At 36.8% G+C, this 21868-nt stretch overlaps 1 protein-coding gene across 1 annotated transcript in view; it reads left to right on the forward strand.

Moving 5' to 3' along the window:
* polb (polymerase (DNA directed), beta) overlaps positions 1 to 21868 on the forward strand; it is an 80288-nt gene that overhangs the window by 16530 nt on the left and 41890 nt on the right. Inside the window, exons 3-10 of the mRNA XM_028796551.2 lie at positions 10255 to 10321; positions 11315 to 11389; positions 11473 to 11531; positions 13415 to 13464; positions 13659 to 13710; positions 15143 to 15197; positions 16456 to 16528; positions 16646 to 16716. Of these exons, the coding sequence (XP_028652384.1) occupies positions 10255 to 10321; positions 11315 to 11389; positions 11473 to 11531; positions 13415 to 13464; positions 13659 to 13710; positions 15143 to 15197; positions 16456 to 16528; positions 16646 to 16716 (502 nt within the window). The remainder of the gene's footprint in view (positions 1 to 10254; positions 10322 to 11314; positions 11390 to 11472; positions 11532 to 13414; positions 13465 to 13658; positions 13711 to 15142; positions 15198 to 16455; positions 16529 to 16645; positions 16717 to 21868) is intronic.

The raw sequence follows: 21868 nt of genomic DNA on the forward strand, positions 1-21868 counted from the left end.
TACAGTGGAACCTCGGTTCACGAACGTCTCGGTACACGTACAACTCGGTTTACGACCAAAAAGTTCACCAAACTTTTGCCTCGGTTCACGACCAAACACTCGGTATACGAACAAGCCAGGTTCCCTTTTGGTTTGTTGATGTTCATTCTCTCCCTGTGCATTTCCTGTGCAGCGAGCAAGAGAGAGCGCGTGCGCACACGCACACACACACACACACACACACACAGAGAGGCAGCGCAAGAGACAGAGGGCTGTACACACACACACACACACACACACACACAGGAACACGCGCGAGAGAGGCGTGTGCGCACACACACAGGAGCGCTCTAGACAGACACACTGTGAGCTGCAAAGCTGATCGCACCCCCAGAGAATACAGACGCCCCTGGGAAAACCCCTAAGAAACATGGACAGACTACCTTCACATTCCTCCTTTCCCTTCTTGCCGGCTCTGTCGCGTAATATGCCTCTCGCGTGGTGCTCCGCCTTCTTAAAAAGCCTGCACGGGCTTCTTTCAGTTTGTTAAATTGGTTGCTTGCTTCTCCTTCTTTCTCTCTCAGACAATCTGTGCTCCTGGCGGAGCTGTCATCTCTGACTTGTCATGGAGCACGTTTAAACTGTTGAAAAGAGACAAATGTTTGTTTGCAGTGCTTTGAATAAAGTTCCTTTTTTTCTACAACCTCCTGTGTCTCTGTGCAAATCTGTGACCCAAGCGTGACAATACACACAGGAGCGCTCCAGGCTCCCAAAAGAGAGACGCACACACACACAGAGCGATTGAGGGACGCATAAGTTAGAGAAGGCTTGTTTTTGTTTTCAGTTATGTTTCCGGTGATCGGTTCGTAGCCTGCATTGTTGCAGTGTTACTTTTCTTGGTGGTTTATTAAATTACGGATTTTTCAAATGTTCCTTTTTTCCCCTGTGCTTAAAACTCATTAAAAAAAGTGTTTTTAGTGAGCGGTTCCTAGCACTATAGCGCGAACTATTGCAGTGTTAGTTTTCTCTGTTGTTAAAGGTTTTCTCAGTGTTATTCAATGTTTTTACATTTAGTTTACCATTACGCTGTGCATTCTATGGTATAATTAACTATATTTGTGCTTAAAAACTGAAAAAATGTATATATTTACATACAGTTTCTATGGTCTGGAACGGATTAATTGTATTTACATACAATCCTATGGGAGAAATTGCTTCGGTTCACGACCAACTCGGTTTACGACCAGAGTTGTGGAACGAATTATGGTCGTGAACCGAGGTTCCACTGTATATCCATCCATCCATTTTCCAACCCGCTGAATCCGAACACAGGGTCACGGGGGTCTGCTGGAGCCAATCCCAGCCAACACAGGGCACAAGGCGGGGACCAATATATATAATATATATATATATATATATATATATATATATATATATATATAAGTTTTTGCTTACATCCTGGATATGCACATTTTCTTAAAAGACAAAATTGCTCTAAACAGCTTCAGACATGTGTTTCGTTTCATGCTGATCAACTTTTAAACTTCTCCCACAATGATGCCTGTGAGCAAACCAGTGAACAGGAAATGTGTTCTTACCTCAAGAAAAATAGTTCCAAGTATCTGTGATAAAATAGTTATTTCTAGTTTCCTTTCTATGTCACAAGGATGTCTTATAGATAGATAGATAGATAGATAGATAGATAGATAGATACTTTATTAATCCCAAGGGGAAATTCACAACTAAACACTGAAGGTATGTTTTCTTATATCAGAAACATTGCTGCTTCAAAGTGAACATATTTGGTAGGTTTTATGGCATTTTTTTATTTATCTATGGACCCTTTAGCCCCATTGTAAGTTGCAACACCTGAAAGTATTTTTAAAATTAAAAAAAAGCTTCACTTTAGAACATCATTCTATGTGGCAAATTAATATATATCGTGATTGAAAAGAGATGACTTTGACTTGGAAAAATACTGAACCTACCTCTTAAACAGCAAAAACAAACATTTTACCATGCTTCATTTTTCCATGCATTCTGTGTGCTACGTACACAATACAATTGTGGAGAAAGCCCTTTTTGGCTAACTGCAATAGAGTTCTGCGGCTCTCATTTCATGTCATGGTGAAATGTTGTGCACTCTCGAAGTTAGAGCAAGAGTTCCTCAAGACCTAAAGACTCAGTTTAGATGTTTTTGGTCATTGGTTGAATATGCTTGTTATGCACCTTGTATAGTAAGTTTAAGTAGGATGGCTTATTAGGGAAGAGAGCCTGGGACAGACACACAACTCACCACAGTTTCTAACTTGCCAGAGAGTTCCTTGAAATTTCAATGAAGAGCTGGAAAATATGACAGGAAATTTGTTGTCATTACTGTGTCTGTTATACCAGTGACATAACCTTTACAATGAAGTAAAGAAAATATGTTATAAATTGCAGTAGCACAAATAGATATTTACTTTACTTAATTTGTATATGATGTTTAAATGAGTTCTGCTTTTTGTTTTGTTTTCTTTTTGTTTTAAGCACTGAGCATTTTTGCCAATAGTTAGCATTAACTGTGGTTATGTCATTTTCTTTTTCACACTTAAAGACTAATGCACTATGTGACTTAAGGGAAAGTTACAGCTCTGTTAAATTCTACAAGTGAAGAAATTGTAAAGAATCTGTAGTTTGTGTAAATTAAACTGTTGGTAAAAATTTTCCAATCTGTGTTTGGATTACATACAGTTGTAAAGTCATCTTTTACACATTTTTAAGAATAGGAATTAGAAAGTTTTTTCAATAAATATGTTTTTATTATTTCCCTTGGTCTTTATTGCTTCACTGGTTTTGATCCAACAGTTAATGCTTATTAATCAAACCCAGAGATCTTCATTGTCAAAATTGTAGGTCCTAATCCCAAAACCCTGTGTCTCATGCAAGTAGTAAGATATTTCATCTTTCATATTGACTTGGCTTGAATTTTGACTTAGTTGAAAACATTATATCGGACAAATAAATGTGTGTCTGTTGTGCTCATTTGCAACTTTATAAAAATATATATTTTGTAAATTTTTCTCAATTAAACCCTGGCCTGAACAGTATTAATATTTAGGTGAGCTTAAGTAAAGATTTTTACTCATTTTGTTTTCAAATATGCCATTCAAATTTTCTCTTGGCATATAATGTGTAGTCTGTCCATTAGGAGGCAGAGTAATTCCATCCAAAGTCTCCTCCATGCAAAACTGCATGAGTAGGTTTTAGTATATACTGATACTAACTGATGCATTATTCTCTATCAACACAGAATTTCTGCCACTACTCCAATATTTCTAAATGTATGCTGAAATCACTTTAACTACTATTGGTTTGTAGGCCGTTGTTCTAAAAGGTTAAGTTTGGTAGTGTCAATCTCATTAATTTTTTCCCCCAATCATAGCCTTCATTAATTTGCTTTAAAAGCTTGTTATTTTAAGTTAATTACAATTCATAAATTAAAAACAATCTCCTCCTGCATCTAGTAATGGGATTAATGGGACACGACATAAATACTCTGTCCTACTTCAGCACCATTCTATGTGTTTTAAGTATGGTGTTAACAGTTTCCCTGTTAACACCAATAAATCTATAGTGTTTTCTGGATATTGATTGAAATTTTAGCTTTTTCAATGCATATTCATAAATTATGTTTTTGTTCAATGCTTGAATGTTACAAACATAACATTTAGTGATAAATCCCAATGAAATATTCTAGTCTTGATTCTAAATAAACAAACACATAATAATGCTTTAGGGTCCCCATGCTTAAAACCTTGAAATTTAATAATATGATTTTCCAGTCATGGAAAACCAACTGGAAGCTGAAAGAAATGTAAAATGACCGCCTGGAAATTGGTGATGCAGCAAGATATACAGTGATCCCTCGCTATATCGCGCTTCGCCTTTCGCGGCTTCACTCCATCGCGGATTTTATATGTAAGCATATTTAAATATATATCGCGGATTTTTTGCTGGTTCGCGGATTTCTGCAGACAATGGGTCTTTTAATTTCTGGTACATGCTTCCTCAGTTAGTTTGCCCAGTTGATTTCATACAAGGGACGCTATTGGCAGATGGCTGAGAAGCTAGATTGCTTACTTTTCTCTCTCTCTTGCGCTGACTGTCTCTGATCCTGACGTATGGGGATTGAGCAGGGGGGCTGTTCGCACACCTAGACGATACGGACGCTCGTCTAAAAATGCTGAAAGATTATCTTCACGTTGCTATCTTTTGTGCAGCTGCTTCCTGAAACGACATGCTGCACGGTGCTTCGCATACTTAAAAGCTCGAAGGGCACGTATTGATTTTTGACTGAAAAACAAACTCTGTCTCTCTCTCTCTCTCTCTCTCTCTCTCTCTCCCTGCTCCTGACGGAGGGGGTGTGAGCTGCCGCCTTCAACAGCTTTGTGCCGCGGTGCTTTGCATACTTAAAAGCCAAACAGCCCTATTGATTTGTTTGCTAGAGATTGTTTTCTCTATCTATGTGACATTCTGTGCTCCTGACACGCACTCCTTTGAAGAGGAAGATATGTTTGCATTCTTTTAATTGTGAAACAGAACTGTCATCTCTGTCTTGTCATGGAGCACAGTTTAAACTTTTGAAAAAGAGACAAATGTTTGTTTGCAGTGTTTGAATAACGTTCCTGTCTCTCTACAACCTCCTGTGTTTCTGCGCAAATCTGTGACCCAAGCATGACAATATAAAAATAACCATATAAACATATGGTTTCTACTTCGTGGATTTTCTTATTTCGCGGGTGGCTCTAGAACGCAACCCCCACGATGGAGGAGGGATTACTGTATTGGAACCTTTTGCAAATAAATCAAACAGCACTATGTGATCATCAGTGGGATAGTCCTGAAAAAAAGCTGGAGAAGGATCTATCTAGTCCCTGTTTATTTCCAAGACACTGTAATAGACCCACCCAAATCCAGCGGTAAGACAGTATGATTGTATCATCCAATGCCTACTTTATTTCTGTTATGGTACAGTTGGTGCACTGACCCTAATTAGGAAAAAAGTTTTTGCCCACTTCTTGCACAGATTTTTTTTTCTCGGTGTATTATGATTTATTAATGTATTCCACTTAAATAGATAATGTATTAAATAAATGTATTTATTAGAAAAAGCAACATGTATCACAAGAGCTAATTAGCTACATAATGAATGACAAATATTTTTGTCTTCTGTAGATACTTTTTTTTTTTTGTATGTGATGATCCATTGTTTTTCATGATAAGAAGATACATTAGAAAAGTCAGTCCTTCCTTCCCTGAGAGGTCCGTCAATCATTGTTGCAGCTTTTTAGATGTCATTCTCAGTAATATCACGAAAGATCTCGTACAGTCAGCATCTTGTCTGCAGTATAAGTAAAAGTTGCAGAAACATTTTTTTTCAGTTTGCATTTATTTTCATGTAAGTGAGATTCAATGTGAATATGAGAAACTGACCTGGTAATTGGGCTGCCTTACATGCTAATGCTTTATAAATGCAGATTAGAACTTCAAAGTAGTTAGTTATGAGTATGTTAAACTTCCCTTAAAACACAAATATATTTTTAGTAATAGATCACTTAGAGCATATAGTGTTTGACCGGAACTTTTCATGGAAGTGCTGTTACTAATTTATTTGTAAAATTAAAAATTGTATTCTGATCATTTGTATTTTGTCTGATTGTAGATGTTTCTTAAACATTGGCAAGAAGATTGACCATGGCTCTAGCACTCCGCTTTTTGCTTTTAATTTAAGTTACCATTAGAGGGCAGTGTTTAACTCAATTTATCCTGTTAAGTCACAAATACTGTAGAAGTTGTATTGCAATTGGAAAATGAAATCCAATACTTTTTGCTTGATGGGATACTGTTTATTTTCTTTCGTCCACCCTCAATGGAGAGTTTTATCCTTTTTGATAATAGGGTTCATTATAATATGTACAGTCATGAGCAAAACCTTTGAGAATGACTCAAATATTGGTTTTCGCAAAGTTTACTGCTTCAGTGTTTTTAGATCTTTATGTCAGATGTTTCTAAGGTATACTGAAGTATAATTACAAGAATTTCATAAGTTTCAGAGGCTTTTATTGAAAATTACATTAAGTTATTGCAAAGAGTCAATATTTGCAGTGTTGGCCCTTCTTTTTCAAGACCTCTGAAATTCACCCTGGCAGGCTGTCAATCAACTACTGGGCCAAATCCTGACTGATGGCAGCCCATTCTTGCATAATCAATGCTTGGAGTTTGTCAGAATTTGTTGGTTTTTGTTTGTCCACCCATATCTTTAGGATTGACCAAACGTTCTCCATGGGAGTTTCCTGGCCATGGACCCAAAATTTCGATGTTTTGTTTCCAGAGCCACTTAGTTACCACTTTTGCCTTATGGCCCGGTGCTTCATCACTGACTGAGAAGCAACCCCACGCATGAATGGTCTCAGGATGCTTTACTGTTGACATGACACAGGACTGAAAGTAGCACTCACCCTTTCTTCTCCAGATAATCTTTTTTCCAGATGCCCCAAACAATCGAAAAGGAGATTGACCAGAGAAAATGACTTTACCCCAGTCCACAGCAGTCCAATCCCTGTACCTTTTGCAGAATATCAGTCTGTCCCTGATGTTTTTCTTTGAGAGAAGAAGCTTCTTAGCTGCCCTTCTTGACACCAGGCTATCCTCCAAAAGTATTCACCTCACTGTGCGTGAAGATGCACTCACACCTGCCTGCTGCCATTCCTGGGCAAGCTCTGCACTTGTGGTGCCCCGATCCCACAGCTGAATCAACTTTAGGAGAAGGTCCTGGCACTTACTGGACTTTCTTCTGTGCCCTGAAGCCTTCTTCACAACAGCAATGGAAATGGGTTTTTATGGATTAAGTTCATTTTCATGACAAAGAGGGACTTTGCAATTAATTGCAATTCATCTGATCACTCTTCATAACATTCTGGAGAAAATGCAAATTGCCATCATAAAAACTGAGGCAGCAAACTTTGTGAAAATTAATATTTGTGTCATTCTCAAAATTTTTGGCCATGACTGTACTTAGAGCAGTATCCATACACCAACTAGATTAGTGTACAAAATGGTACAAATTAGGTGAGTTCAAATTAAGTCAAACCCCATCTAGCATAATTTATCAGTTATGCATCACTCCTTCCAAAAGCTTCAGTGGACTCTCTAAACCACCTGTTGCAATAATTCAGTAGTTTAATATTAAAATTATGTTATTTTATAAATGGTTTCAAATATCAAAATACTGAAACACATCTTGCTCCAAGGATTTCAGAAGGGGACTGAGTTGAATTGAAACCTTGCATATTGTTATCTTTTTAGTTAGCCAATAAAACGTGTCATTTGATGTGACTTCTCGTTACATGCATAATGGCTAACATGTGCCCTAACACCCTAGTACTACAGATAATTGATTGGGAACTTGTGCATAACGCAGGTATTTTTTCCTGCATGCTCGTATTACCCACACATACAGTGGAGAAGAGATAAACTCCCTCCCCTTAAAAATATTTTTAAACTAGTAATCAGGGAGGTAAATTATTATTTGCTCGGGTTTATTGTATATAACTTTACAATAAATGCCAATACAATTGATGCAATATATAAGATACGAGGGTGTCTTGTACTTTCAAAACACATTTTGTAGTAACTGTAATTCTAGTGAGCTGCTTCCAAATTCCTTTCTGGATAGAAATATAAAAATGGTTTTAGGAACCAAAACAACCATTGGAAGTGTTAAAAGTGAGACAATAGCAAATCAATAAACTTTCCCTTCAAGGTGTTTGCAGATATTGAGAAAAGGAATCTCATCTCTCTATATATAAAAGAAAATCCTGGAATGGAAAGCAAATGCAAGGCTACAATACGTGATAATCTCGAAAGACATTTTAAAGACCCGCGAGGCCAAGGAGACTTGCCACGGTGCGTCTCGTGGGGACCGCAAACATGAGACTTGGTGCCAAGAGATTGTCCCAGTGCCGTAGCAAAAAGGACAGCGGCTATACAGGCTTTAAAAAGATCGAAGGGCAGCACGACAGCAGCTACCCCAACCGAACGCGAGCAGCGTTATACATCCTGCAAGAAAGAATTCAACCACGCCCGGAGCCAGAAATAAAAGACAGGTATTGCTTTTACAACGTCACGCGAGACCAGGAAGTGAGCCATCATTTATAACAAGTCAACAGACCTCTAAGCTAGCAGTTGTTGGATTGCTTTTGGCAGGCAAGTATCATGTGCTTCGAGCTCTTATAACAACGACATGCGACAGGCAGAAGAGGCAGCTCGCAAGCAGCAAAAAGACAGCAAATGATCCAAAGGCATATCCTTAGCGTACGTTCAGCCGCAACACCCTTCACAACACGAGCAGTATTATATGTCTGGGAAGAAAGAGATGTAACCTCGCGCGGGGCAGGAAATAAAGAAACAAATATTGTTTTTACAAAAGTTTTTAAAGTAAAAGTGAAAATAATGCATATGTAACAATTCACAAGAAAATAACAATCTCTTTAAATTGTAGATTGCCTGCCTAAGGTAAAGTCATCCCTGATGAATGAGGACGTGGGAGTGAGGGGTCCTTTCATCGGATTAGTGCTATTTCAGATGTGGAATGGCAAAATGGGGGAGGGAGCTTGATGAATGAGGTCTCCAGGACTTAAAACAAATCCAAATCATATTATGTGATATCATCTAATGTGAAATTCTACTCCGTACTTCTAGAATTTTTATTTTTATACTGTATTGAGGACTTATTCTGTTCTGTGGTATTGTATTGTATTGTATTGTATTGTATTGTATTGTATTGTATTGTATTGACCCCCTTCTTTTTGACACCCACTGCACGCCCAGCCTACCTGGACAGGGATCTCTCTTTGAACTGCCTTTCCCTAGGTTTCTTCCATTTTTTCCCTACAAGGGTTTTTTCAGGTGGTCTTAGAGGGTCAAGGTTGGGGGGCTGTTAAGAGGCAAGGCCTGTTAAAGCCCATTGTGGCACTTCTTGTGTGATTTTGGGCTATACAAAAAATAAATTGTATTGTATATCCGGTAAACTAAACACAGGGGTTGGCGAGCAAAGTGAGCAGGGGCCGGAGCCCCCTAGTTGTAAATAAAATGTATCCTGGTGTAACGGCCGACCCCTTTTACCCAGCCGGCAGCTACACCTCCAAGACCAGTGGCCTGGATAATTTACTGAGAGATAATCTAACTATCAAGCCGTACTTCTTACCAATTGAACTTTTCCCCACAATCGACGGTGAAAAATATAAGCACACACATACAGGATGTAAAATTAAACAGATTATATGTATTAAATGAAATGAAATATAAAAATAGAAACATATAAATATAAATATCCCTCCACCCCAGCAATAACAAGACACCACCAAATATATATATATACAACAAAAACCCTCCCTTGTCCCTGTAACAAATAAACACACAACACGAAAACAACAATGAATGATAAACTGAAAATGAATGAGAACGTGAGTCCGGTAATAATGAAACTGTCCTGAAAGCGGATGACTGAATTAGTGATATTGAGTTGTTTGATTCTCCCCGGAAAAAATGGAACAGCCTCACCGTGAATCCTCGTATGTATGGTGGATGATTAAGTCCTACCCCGGGGTCTTTCGTGGTGAGGTCCTTGAAATAAATCCGGCAGATGGAAAAACAAACTGGATTGGCAAGCGCGATGTGGAAAATAACTGGTACAGGTTGCTCGTGGTCGTGATGGTGAAACAAAATCTCCTTCTCTCCTCTCCTCTTCCTTCTCCTCCTGCTGGCTTATATAGTCCTGTGACGGCTGAGATTGATTGATTGAAAACAGGTGTTTTCCAGGTTTGCGGCTGTGGTCTCCTTCCATCATCCGTCCCCTTTTTTCGGGGACGGCATTAACTGATGCACATAAACAGTAAATGGGACAATGAAACGAGACGCACTCAGAACTGACATTTAAACACTATGTGGCCCCGTTACACTGGTAACCTCAATAATTAGACAAGGGTAACTTTTGTAAAATTTTTGGACAGTAAGTGGGAATGCTATTTTTAATGTACTCAAGCAATGTGTATTTTAAACTAAAAGATCAATGTTTGGCTTTGATTTCTGTCCATATATAATTTCCAGTCATAATATAATATGGCTTTTTATATTTGTCTTCTCTTCCATGTTCAAAGCAAGTTTGACATCCCTGTCCCAGTACTTACATATGGCTTCTTAAACATTTTACTCTGTATTTTTTTGTTCGTACAGGAAGGCGGCATCCGTAATTTCAAAGTATCCTTTTAAGATCAAGAGTGGTGCTGAAGCAAAAAAGTTGGTAAGTTTCAAGCTAAAACCCAGTTCAGTGTCTATGAACTGTTTGTGCACTGACTTCTCTGAAGTGTAGAAATTCCTGCTCCCCTTTTAATTTACTTGTGTGTTCTTCTGTATTGTATGTATTGTTTCAACAGTTTTTTATGTGATTTTCATTGTAGCTTGTCAAGAACAATATCTAGTAGACACATGAATTACATTTTACATTTTTTGGCAGTTTTTGATTCAGCAACAAAGTAGTCCAGACTGTTTCTCCATTGCTTCACAAACATGGGTTTTGATTTTCATCCTCATCTTTTGTCAAACTGTGTTATCTCTGTGTGCTCTGGCTTTGCGCCACATGCAAAAGACAAACAGATTAATTGATAAATATCAAAATGTGCTGCCTCCTTATGTAGTAGACTGGCACCTCATCAAGAGTTGGATTCATCATTGTAATTAGCATTGCCTGAATAAACTTTGGCTTACCTAGGCTCTCTCATATGGAAATGTAGGTATATAAATGGACACATTCTATGATAGAAAGCATTATAAATGGTTGGCAGCTCTAATTTTAAAAGTAGGGTTGCAGAAGTTGTCTTATTTCATCTTTACTTAACTTTAAGGAGTAATAATTTCCAAATTTGTCATTTCATAAAATGAGAATTATGGGCAGTATGGCCTAATGACCCAAGTGTTGCACTGTAAACAACATTGTTTCCATTTCAGTCAACACCACTCACTATGTGACTCAGAGAAAGCACTTAACCAACCAATGTGCATTTAATGTAATTGCTTCCAAATTTCTTTAAGTTATTTGAATAAATTGCAGCTGTTGTCTATATTTAATATCTGTATACCTGATTGCTTTAATAGTCACCCTGCATGTCCATAAAAATGGTATCTAGACCAAGTAATACCTAGAAATTGATGAATTGATGCTTTCTTTCAGTTTTTCTGTTTGTCTCGTTTTTTTCTTTTTATAAAAAAATGTAATATTAAATTTGTATTTTTCTAGGAAGGGGTTGGTGCTAAAATTGCAGAAAAGATCGATGAGTTTCTGGCAACTGGAAAACTAAGGAAGCTTGAGAATGTAAGTGTGATTTCTGATAATCTTTTTCCACCTGCAGAGGTAGATATGCTAATAAGCATTTAATGTTGTCTTTCTTACACCAGATCCGTAAAGATGACACTAGCTCTTCAATCAATTTGCTCACAAGAGTGACAGGGATTGGGTAAGTGAAAATGTTAAAGAGAAAGTATCCAAATTACCTACCCTGGGGTTGCATGGTAGTGCAGTGGGGGGTGCCGCTTTATCATTGATCCTGTGGATCAGAATTTCACTCCCAGACATCATCTGTGTTTAACAAGGTTTCTCCCGGGAACCCTGGTGTTTATTGATTTGATTGGCATGGGTCCTACCATGAACAAGCACCATAGCCAAGGATATTTTCTGCTTGCGTTGAGTGTTGCAATGATAAGCACCAGCAACCACTACCCTAGAATGGATTAAACAGATTTAAAAATATAAAGATTGTTACTTATCAGACTGGAGCCCAGTGGTTGGTATGATTTTAAATATACTTTGATTTGGTATATAACCTGATGGGTCATGTGCTCTAAATTATATATTGTTTTCTCCCCTGCTCCCAGTGCAAATCAATATTGTGCTTTTAGCTGAAGCTGAATAATGCATTTCTTTCAGAATGCTAATTTTGCAACTTGTTCAAGCCCTACACCTCATTTATCCTGTTTGAATTTGATTCTGATATTATTATTGTTGTAGACTATATCCTCACTGTTTAAATTGTATTCAAGAGGAAATTATAGGTATCACTGAGACTATTTACAGTTCCTTTCCAAAAGCAAATTACAGTGTAATTTGTGGGGTTTTGAGAGGAAAGCTCTTGTTGTAGAAGATTTAGTTTCATACAGCAGGCTGTCTGTTCCACAAAATAGATGTAGAGTTTCATATCTATTCATATATATGGACCTAATTATTATCACTTGAAGAAACTGATGAGATACCCATCAGTTAAACCATTGTCAGGATGTGTGATGAAGAATGTGAAAAAGAAGCCTGCTTTTCTTATCCAAGTGTATATCTCTTCTCCAATATAGATGTACCATTACTTTACTTTTCTCATATTGCTTTTTATTTTCCCCATCATTTCTAAAGTATCATTCCCCTCCAAGAAAGTAAGTCCAATATCCGGATTACAATAGCCTTCAAAAGCAGTTTCATATCTGAGCTAGAGGAGCCTTCCTAAACACTGTGTGTAATGTGGTTTGTGGTGACGTCAGCTGTGCTGTCCCTCCCTCTCTCTCACTCAGCTCTCAACTTATTATGTAGCGCCACTGCTCCATAGTTTCTAAACAATCGCTATATCACTGTAACAAAGATTCAGAAGGCCTCTGCTCAGATGGGAGGACCTGTCAGAAGAATGACCATCTCTGCAGGTCTCCATCAAGCTCAGGCTTGCACTTCATAGAACATGTGTGGAGAGTCCTGAAGGTGGCAATTTAGAGAAGCTCCCCATTAGGTTTAACAGAGCTTGAGAGGATCTGCCAGGAAGAATAGAATAATATGCCCAAATCTAAGTGTGCAAAGCTTGTACAGACTTACCCAGGAAGACTCAAAACTGTTATTGTTGCTAAAGGGGCTTCAATAAAGTACTGAATTAAAGATCTGAATACTTATATGAATTAGAGATTTCAGTTTTTGATTTTAATAAATTTGGCAAAACTTTCTGAAAACATGTTTTCACTTTGCCATTATGGATTATAAACATGTAGATTGTTGAGAAAAAATGACAGATTTTTCAATTTAAATTTAAATGTACAACAAATTAAAGTGTTCAGAATGTGAAGGGGTCTGAATACTTTCTGAATCCACTTTATTTCAGTTTTAAGTTTAACTGTTCAGTATTAAGTTTTTTTGTTTGAATAATTTTATTTAAGCACAAAATTCATCCCAGTGCTATAAGTGTAAGTTATGGCACCCATGGACTTTGAACTGGAAAAGTAAGTTAGAAAATTAATTAATGGAAAATGAACTTGAGCTTTTTATTAAAAGAATATTCTTTTCTCACTTGTTGTTGTTTTTGTTTTTTTGCAGACCAGCTGCTGCACGAAAATTTGTGGAAGAAGGAGTAAAAACCTTAGATGGTATGATTCATGCATGTTTATATTTAAAATTTTTATAAAAAATATGTAAAGTTAAGCAGTCTTTATCTAGTTGTTAGTACACAGATTGTACACCAGAAGCACATAGAAATTAAAAAAAAAAAAAACAAACTACCAACTATTTTGCCTGACCTATTAGTTTTCAATTTATTCAACATATGATTATTTCCCTTTAGATTTAAAGAAAGTTGAACATAAATTAAACCACCATCAGAAGATTGGCTTGAAGTAAGTACGTTTTTTAAACCTTATGCGGATGTTGTTTAGCAATACTACTCTGCTACTCTGTGAAATAAAGAAATACAAATTGTACTCTTACATGTTTGCTCATAGCTGTTCTTATTTTGGCTACTGCTTAAAAAAACGGATATGAAAAATTTGGAAATTCTCAGTAAGTTCAGCAGTTTCTAAAAGATACAGTCTTGAGTTTTAATGAAGGTCAAGACAGAATCTATCATTTAGTAGTGCCTTCATCAGCTATTGCACATTTTAGTGATTTTTGTACAGATAGCAGAAACAGAATTAGGTCATTCTTTTGAGATGTACACAAAAGAGGACTAATAAATTTAAGCAGCTTTCAGTGGGTCTTCTCTGTTAATGACCTGTTAAGAGAAGGATTTAAGTCAAGTAGCATTTTACTTACAGAAAAAATAATTTAAACAATAAAGAACAAACACCATATCCATTTACATTTATTTGCTTGGCAGATGCTTTTATCCAAAGAGACTTAGAAAAGAGGTAAGCATAATCAAATAAAATTAGGCTAGGGTCTGTTTGTTTAGCAAGGGCAACAGGATAGGTAACAAAAGTTGATTGCCACAAGTGAAAAGTGGTAATAACTATCAGAGATCATAGATTATAATCGATAAGGCAAACTTAAACAACAAATAACCAACAGTACAAAAGATTACAGAGCATAGTTTTTTCCATCAATTGACATATTCACAGAACAGATGGGTGTTCAATTGCTTCTTAAATACATAGAGGGACTTGGCAGTAAGGATGGGGGTGGGCAGCTCTTTCACCAAGTGGGAACTACACAGTAAAAGAGGCTGGATTGAGACTTGAAACCACACAGAGGTGGCATCACCAGATGCTGTTCACTGGCAGACCTGAGTGGGTGAGAAGGAGCATAGCACCTTACCAGTGTCTCCAAATTCTCGGGTGCTGACCCACTGATTACTCTGTAGCAAGCATCCGGGATTTCAACTTAATGTATGCTCCTACAGGGAGCCAATGTAGCGACCTGAAGAGAGGAGTAACATGTGTCCGTCTCAGCTGGTTAAATACAAGTTGGGCCGCTGCATTTTGTATCATCTGCAGTGGCTTGATAGCACATGTGGGTACTCCTGCCAAAAGTGAGTTGCAGTAGTTCAGACTCGGTAACACCAGAGCATGGACCAGACGTTGTGCTGCATACTATGTCAATCCTTGGTCAAAATCCTTTTTCTAATTGAAATCAACTATAAGCAGACTAATTAAGGGAAAATTTAATTTGAAGTTGGAATGAGTCTTTGATAAATAATCATATGAAACGAAAACCGATAGCAGCAGGGTTATTTTATGAGCAGAGTACATTTTTTCTAAGTTAATTTATTAAATAAATAATAAAATACAATATGTGTGTAATATATTAAACTGCTTTTGATCTGTTAACTAGGTACTTTGAGGATTTTGAAAAGAGAATCCCTAGGGAAGAGATGGTTAAAATGCAGGTGAGCAAGCAGACAAATTTAATACTCCTGGTGGCTTAACCTTCAAAATTAAAATTACAAAGAAACAAGGTAACTTTATCTACTGTCATTTGGGTGCAGCCCTATTATCTCTGCCTATGGGAGTAGTCTGTTTATTAAGGGGAATCAAACATGAAACATTGATCCTTGTGTGAAATTTGTTTATGGATTGTGCAAATGAAACTGATGATTTACCAGTGATTTGATGGCACACATGGTTTAGAATGATATTTCCATCTTTCCAGGACTGCATCATATGTTTGAAAAATAGATTATAAACACTCTTTGAAAGGTCTAGTGCTCCAGAGCAAGCCACAAAGAAGATGCTTTCTAAGTCTTAAACTAAGTCTTAAACTCGTGCACTATTTAATTAAACAAACCAATGCATGCGTACAGATGAAAAGAGTTATGGGATGGCTTAAATATTTCCTTGAGTGCAGCAGAAAACTTAGTATCAAGTAAGTATCACAGCTCAGAATAACAGATATATATAACTCAGGGAAAAGGTCTACTTTCCAGACACTCATACACACACACTCGTATTCCTCCCCTGCAGACCCACACACACAGATCACTGGTCTCTGCAGGCATACTACCTCAGGAAAAGTCTGGACCTGATGATGTTTTATATCTGCTGTCTTTTATACTTATTATGTTTATTTTATTATTTATAGTATATTGTGTATTTAATTTTCTGCCTTGAAGCCGAGTCCTACCAACAAAAAAGTTTTTTCTGTTGCGTTCAGTCTTAAGGCTGTTTAACAGCCACCCATACTGGCAATAAACTACGTGATATTTGTTTCTTACATATTTCTCTTTCAGTTGTATTTAATGCAAGGTGGTGTATTCCTTATCTGTGTTGCATTGTTTGTGTTTTGCTTTTATTATAATAATAATAATTCTTTGCATTTATAGTTATTATACTATTATCACTACTTTGTGGGAACACATGCAAGTTAGTAGTTTCTTATACCATGTACACATAAGAATAATGTTAATGTTGGTATACATTGTTGCAATAATTGTAATAAGTTAAAGGGAGAAAAGGTGCTGTATTACCAGTCATCAATGGAAGAAATGACGGTATGATATATTCTTTGTCTAATGAGAGAAAATTTAAACAACCATGATAACAGCAGAGCAGCAGATAGGGAGGCAGTTGATATTTTGTTCATAGAAAATTTGCCGTGTTCTAAGCTCTCTCGAAAAACTACCTATCACTGTATTTATTTAATTGTAGAAGCTAATTTTGTCTGAACTTGAGAAACTTGATCCTGAGTATATTGGAACAATATGTGGCAGTTTCAGAAGAGGTCAGTATTATTATTATTATATTAAATAAAAGTGCACACAATTGTACATGCATAATGTGAAACTGTGCTTTAGGAACATTTGAAATATTTTCTTTTACTTTTCCATATTTTTTTTAGGTGCAGAATCGAGTGGAGATATTGATATTCTTTTAACTCATCCTGATTACACTTCAGAATCACCCAAAATGGTATGAATGCATGATACTTTCCCTGTAAACAACACTCATCCATAACTTGTTCATAAATGTTTAGGTAGAATGCCTAGTGGGGGCTGGGTGGTCTCGTGGCCTGGAACCCCTGCAGATTTTTTTATTTTTTTCCCAGTTGCCTGGAGTTTTTTTTTTCTTTCTGTCCTCTCTGGCCATCGAATCATACTTTTATTCTATGTTAATTAGTATTACCTAATTTTATTTTAATATTTTTTTATTTTCCTTTCTTTATTCATCTTGTAAAGCACTTTGAGCTACATCATTTGTATGAAAACGTGCTATATAAATAAATGTTCTTGTTGTAGAATCTTTTTATCTTTACACAAAATTTGCATAGCCTTTCACAATAACTATAGTTTTTTAATGTTTCTCACATTGTAGTATATGTTAAAGGGTTTTTCAGGCTGTTTATCTTCTCTGTTCAGCTTGCTCCCATCTGTTTTTTTAATTAACCTGTGGTGGACTTAATGATTGCTAGTTTGATCATTTAATTTAGTAATGGAATGCTAGGGTGGGAGAGGGTATTACAAGGTTTAAATTTTGTGTCTTTAATGTATATGATTAACTGCGTCATTCATTCCTAATTTATGGAGGGAGGTGGCAGAGGTCTGGATACTTAAATCAATTTACAGTGCATCTGGAAAGTATTCACAGCGCATCACTTTTTCCACATTTTGTTATGTTACAGCCTTATTCCAAAATAGATTAAATTAAATTTTTTCCTCAGAATTCTACACACAACACCCCATAATGACAACGTGAAAAAAGTTTACTTGAGATTTTTGATAATTTATTAAAAATAAAAAAATTGAGAAAGCACATGTATATAAGTATTCACAGCCCAAAAATTGAGCTCAGGTGCATCCTGTTTCCCCTGATCATCCTTGAGATTTCTGCAGCTTAATTGGAGTCCACCTGTGGTAAATTCAGTTGATTGGACATGATTTGGAAAGGCACACACCTGTCTATATAAGGTCACACAGTTGACAGTTCATGTCAGAGCACAAACCAAGCATGAAGTCAAAGGAATTGCCTGTAGACCTCCGAGACAGGATTGTCACGTGGCACAAATAGGGGGAAGGTTACAGAAAAAGGTGCCAATGAGCACAGTGGCCTCCATCATCCGTAAGTGGAAGAAGTTCGAAACCACCAGGGCTCTTCCTAGAGCTGGCCGGCCATCTAAACTGAGCGATCGGGGGAGAAGGGCCTTAGTCAGGGAGGTGACCAAGAACCCGATGGTCACTCTGTCAGAGCTCCAGAGGTCCTCTGTGGAGAGAGGAAAACCTTCCAGCAGGACAACCATCTCTGCAGCAATCCACCAATCAGGCCTGTATGGTAGAGTGGCCAGATGGAAGCCACTCCTTAGTAAAAGGCACATGGCAGCCCGCCTGGAATTTGCCAAAAGGCACCTGAAGGACTCTCAGATCATGAGAAAGAAAATTCTCTGGTCTGATGAGACAAAGATTGAACTCTTTGGTGTGAATGCAAGGCATCACGTTTGGAGAAAACCAGGCGCCACTCATCACCAGGCCAATACCATCCCTACAGTGAAGCATGATGGTGGCAGCATCAAGCTGTGGGGATGTTTTTCAGCAGCAGGGACTGGGAGACTAGTCAGGATAAAGGGAAAGATGACTGCAGCAATGTACAGAGACATCCTGCATGAAAACCTGCTCCAGGGCGCTCTTGACATCAGACTGGGGTGACGGTTCATCTTTCAGCAGGACAACGACCCTAAGCACACAGCCAAGATATCAAAGGAGTGGCTTCAGGGCAACTCTGTGAATGTCCTTGAGTGGCCCAGCCAGAGCCCAGACTTGGATCCGATTGAACATCTCTGGAGAGATCTTAAAATGGCTGTGCACTGATGCTTCCCATCCAAACCTGATGGAGCTTGAGAGGTGCTGCAAAGAGGAATGGGCGAAACTGGCCACGGATAGGTGTGCCAAGCTTGTGGCATCATATTCAAAAAGACTTGAGGCTGTAATTGCTGCCAAAGGTGCATCGACAAAGTATTGAGCAAAGGCTGTGAATACTTATGTACATGTGATTTCTCAGTTTTTTTTATTTTTAATAAATTTGCAAAAACCTCAAGTAAACTTTTTTCATGTTGTCATTATGGGGTGTTGTGTGTAGAATTCTGAGGAAAAACATGAATTTAATCCATTTTCGAATAAGGCTGTAACATAACAAAATGTGGAAAAAGTGATGTGCTGTGAATACTTTCCGGATGCACTGTAGGTGGCTGTTGCTGGTTACTTAAATCAATTTAGCTTTGTTATTTCAAACTAATTTATAATGTTGAAGTTTCACATTCTCCCTTTAAAAACTGAGAATATATACAGATGTTTTGTTAAATTCCTCTAAATGACACAGAAAATCTGGGGTTTTATGAGTACTTTGTCACTTATGATGGTATAAATCATGTAAAATCATTTTAGCGACATCATGAAAGATGAAGTTATGAGCACCACCATCACTTAATAACAGAACAGCTGCTCTTGAGAGTGTGTGCCAGTCCAGAGGCAGTGATTTAAAAAATGTAAGTTGTCAGTCAGTTTTCAGAATTAGATTCACTGAATTGACTTTAATAATTTGTACATCTCTATTTTTCAATCTTTTTTCACATGTAAAGCTTATCCAATAAAATGAGCTGACAGTAGCCTACTATGGTCTGTCACACTTGCGCATTTACACCAAAAGCCCAGGTTCTCTCTAGTAATTCAGAACCCCTCCAGTTGTAAAACATTTTCCTGTGAACGTTTCATATCTTTCCATTCAGTTGGGATTATAATAGTTGGTCCTGAAGTGCATTTTTATAGAGCAAGCTAAAGATAAGCAATTCTTTCTTTTTATGGCTTTTGAGTGCTTGGGAAGCCCAACCTATGCATTAAAGGGATACTCATACCAAAGATGATCTTTTTTTTTAAACTATTATATACCCCAAATTGTTTGTAGTGATGGCTGAGGAACTTTTAATCTTTGATTTTCATGGGTAATGGAGATAAAAAAAATGTTACTATAATTGGCTTGACCAACCTTCACAACACTAAACAATATCAAAGCGTCTATGGTAAAAAAATTCAGATTTTTCTTGTTGCATAATACAAATGGCAGGTATCCAGTTCCTAACACATGTGTTCTGGTTAAAGTATTGTTAAGTAAACCTCTTCTGAAAAATACTTTCATGTACGTGAGAGAAGCACATTCAAATGAGATCGAACTTTTGAATTAACAATTGACAGGGTGAACATGTCTTCATTTCAAAAGCTTGATTAAATTTGAGTGCACTTTTTTGTGATACTTGAGAGCATTTTCCAGAAGTGGTTTAATATTTTAGCCATTGTAGGCATATGACTGGATACTTGATATTTAAGTTATGCAGTATGAGCATTTTTACATTTTTTTATGAATGGTTTGATATTGTTTGCTGTTCAAGCCAGGTTTCCATTCAAGCACATTGTTTCAGTTTTTTTGTTATTTCTGCTTACCATGAAAACATGAGATTTAAAGTTTTTCTCCGGTAACAATCCAAACAACATGGGGCAAATATCAGACACGAATTATCATTTTATGGGTGGGACAATAATTTAAGTTAAATTGGGTGTGTGCTTCCATCTAAGGTAAACATGCCGTAATGGCATATTTTATGTTGGGAATGCTGCTGCTTTAGCAGTTTTTAGTATACAGTTTTTTATCTTAGTAGTTTTAAAATAAGCCGTGTTTAAATCAAAATAGGCATATTCATCTGTTAAGGTTTTTGTACTGGCGAATTTTAACTGGTAATGAAAACTTTAAACTCTGCTTTCTGCCTCAACTACTTCCAATAAGGAGATTGATCCTTCTTAACCATAAATATATCTTTGAACATGATGTACTCTTTTTAGGTATGTTTTAACCGGTTGTCTTAGAAGATCCTGTCAATTGTTTTCTGCTTGCCCATCTTGATTTAAACCCTGCTGTTGCTGTAGCAGCTATGAGTGAAACAACGAAACAGGACCAGATGTGAGCTATCTAATCAGCACTAAGATTTTTAATGATGGGAAAAAAAATGTGCTAAACATGAGCAGCTTTTTGTGGATATAAAGAAAATAAGACTTGTTTATTAGGATATTGGGAAGAGTGAAAGTTTATGGTACTTAATTGTTATACCAAACATACAGTAAATGTACGTTAAAAATTGATTAAGCTGAACACTTGTATGAGTTTTGAAACTGGATGGAGGCAATTGGTAAATGTCAGTGTTTAAGTCTTGCCATATATCCTGTCCTTGATTGAGGTCAGAGTTTTGATCAATCCACTCCAATATAACAATGAAATGTATGTATATAACAATGTATGTATGTAAAAGTATGTATATTGTTATCGTCCTGCTGGAACCATAATCATCTTCCAGGGTGTTTGCATTCTGCACTAGACTTTCGTCTAATGTGTATTTATTCTTTATAGCATGTAATTTTAACTTAAGCACCTTGAGCATGGGAAAGGTGCTATATAAATAAAATGCATAATAATAATAATATATATATTTTTGTCCTTGCATGTCTTTGAGACCTTGACAGACGAAATTATCTCAGTTGCATGATAATCAAAATAATATTTCTCAGTTTCTTTATTTAAGACATGGATGACTGCATAAGCCCCTGGGAAGTCTGTTGGACTCATGCCCTTCTAACTTGTATGTTCTGTACATAAGTAATAAAAGAGTGTTTAAGAAGACAGTCTTCTATTTGGACGGATCAGTAATTTTGTTTGCATATTCATTTTGATGTTCTTAAAAGTCACTGTTGTGTCAAAGCCCAGATAAATTGATTAAAAAATTCAATTAAGCATATCAAATGTGCAGTGATAATGTAAAGTACACAATATAAGAAGTTACTGTAGCAGATACTACAGAACAAAGGCAATTTAAAATAGTTGAAAGTATAACATAGTATCTGATATAAAAATACAAATTATCAAATACAGACAAAGGAATTAGCATCCAGACAATATAAGCAACATAGTGGTTAGTAACAATACATTTTCACTGCCCACATCAATAATGGAGTTGTGTTCACAAACAAACAACTAAATTAACATTCATAAGATGACTAGTATAACAACAAATGCTATAATGTTGCTTGCAGGG

Source organism: Erpetoichthys calabaricus, chromosome 1 (genome assembly GCF_900747795.2).
Source record: "Erpetoichthys calabaricus chromosome 1, fErpCal1.3, whole genome shotgun sequence".
In the NCBI taxonomy this organism is placed as follows: Eukaryota; Metazoa; Chordata; class Cladistia; order Polypteriformes; family Polypteridae; genus Erpetoichthys; species Erpetoichthys calabaricus.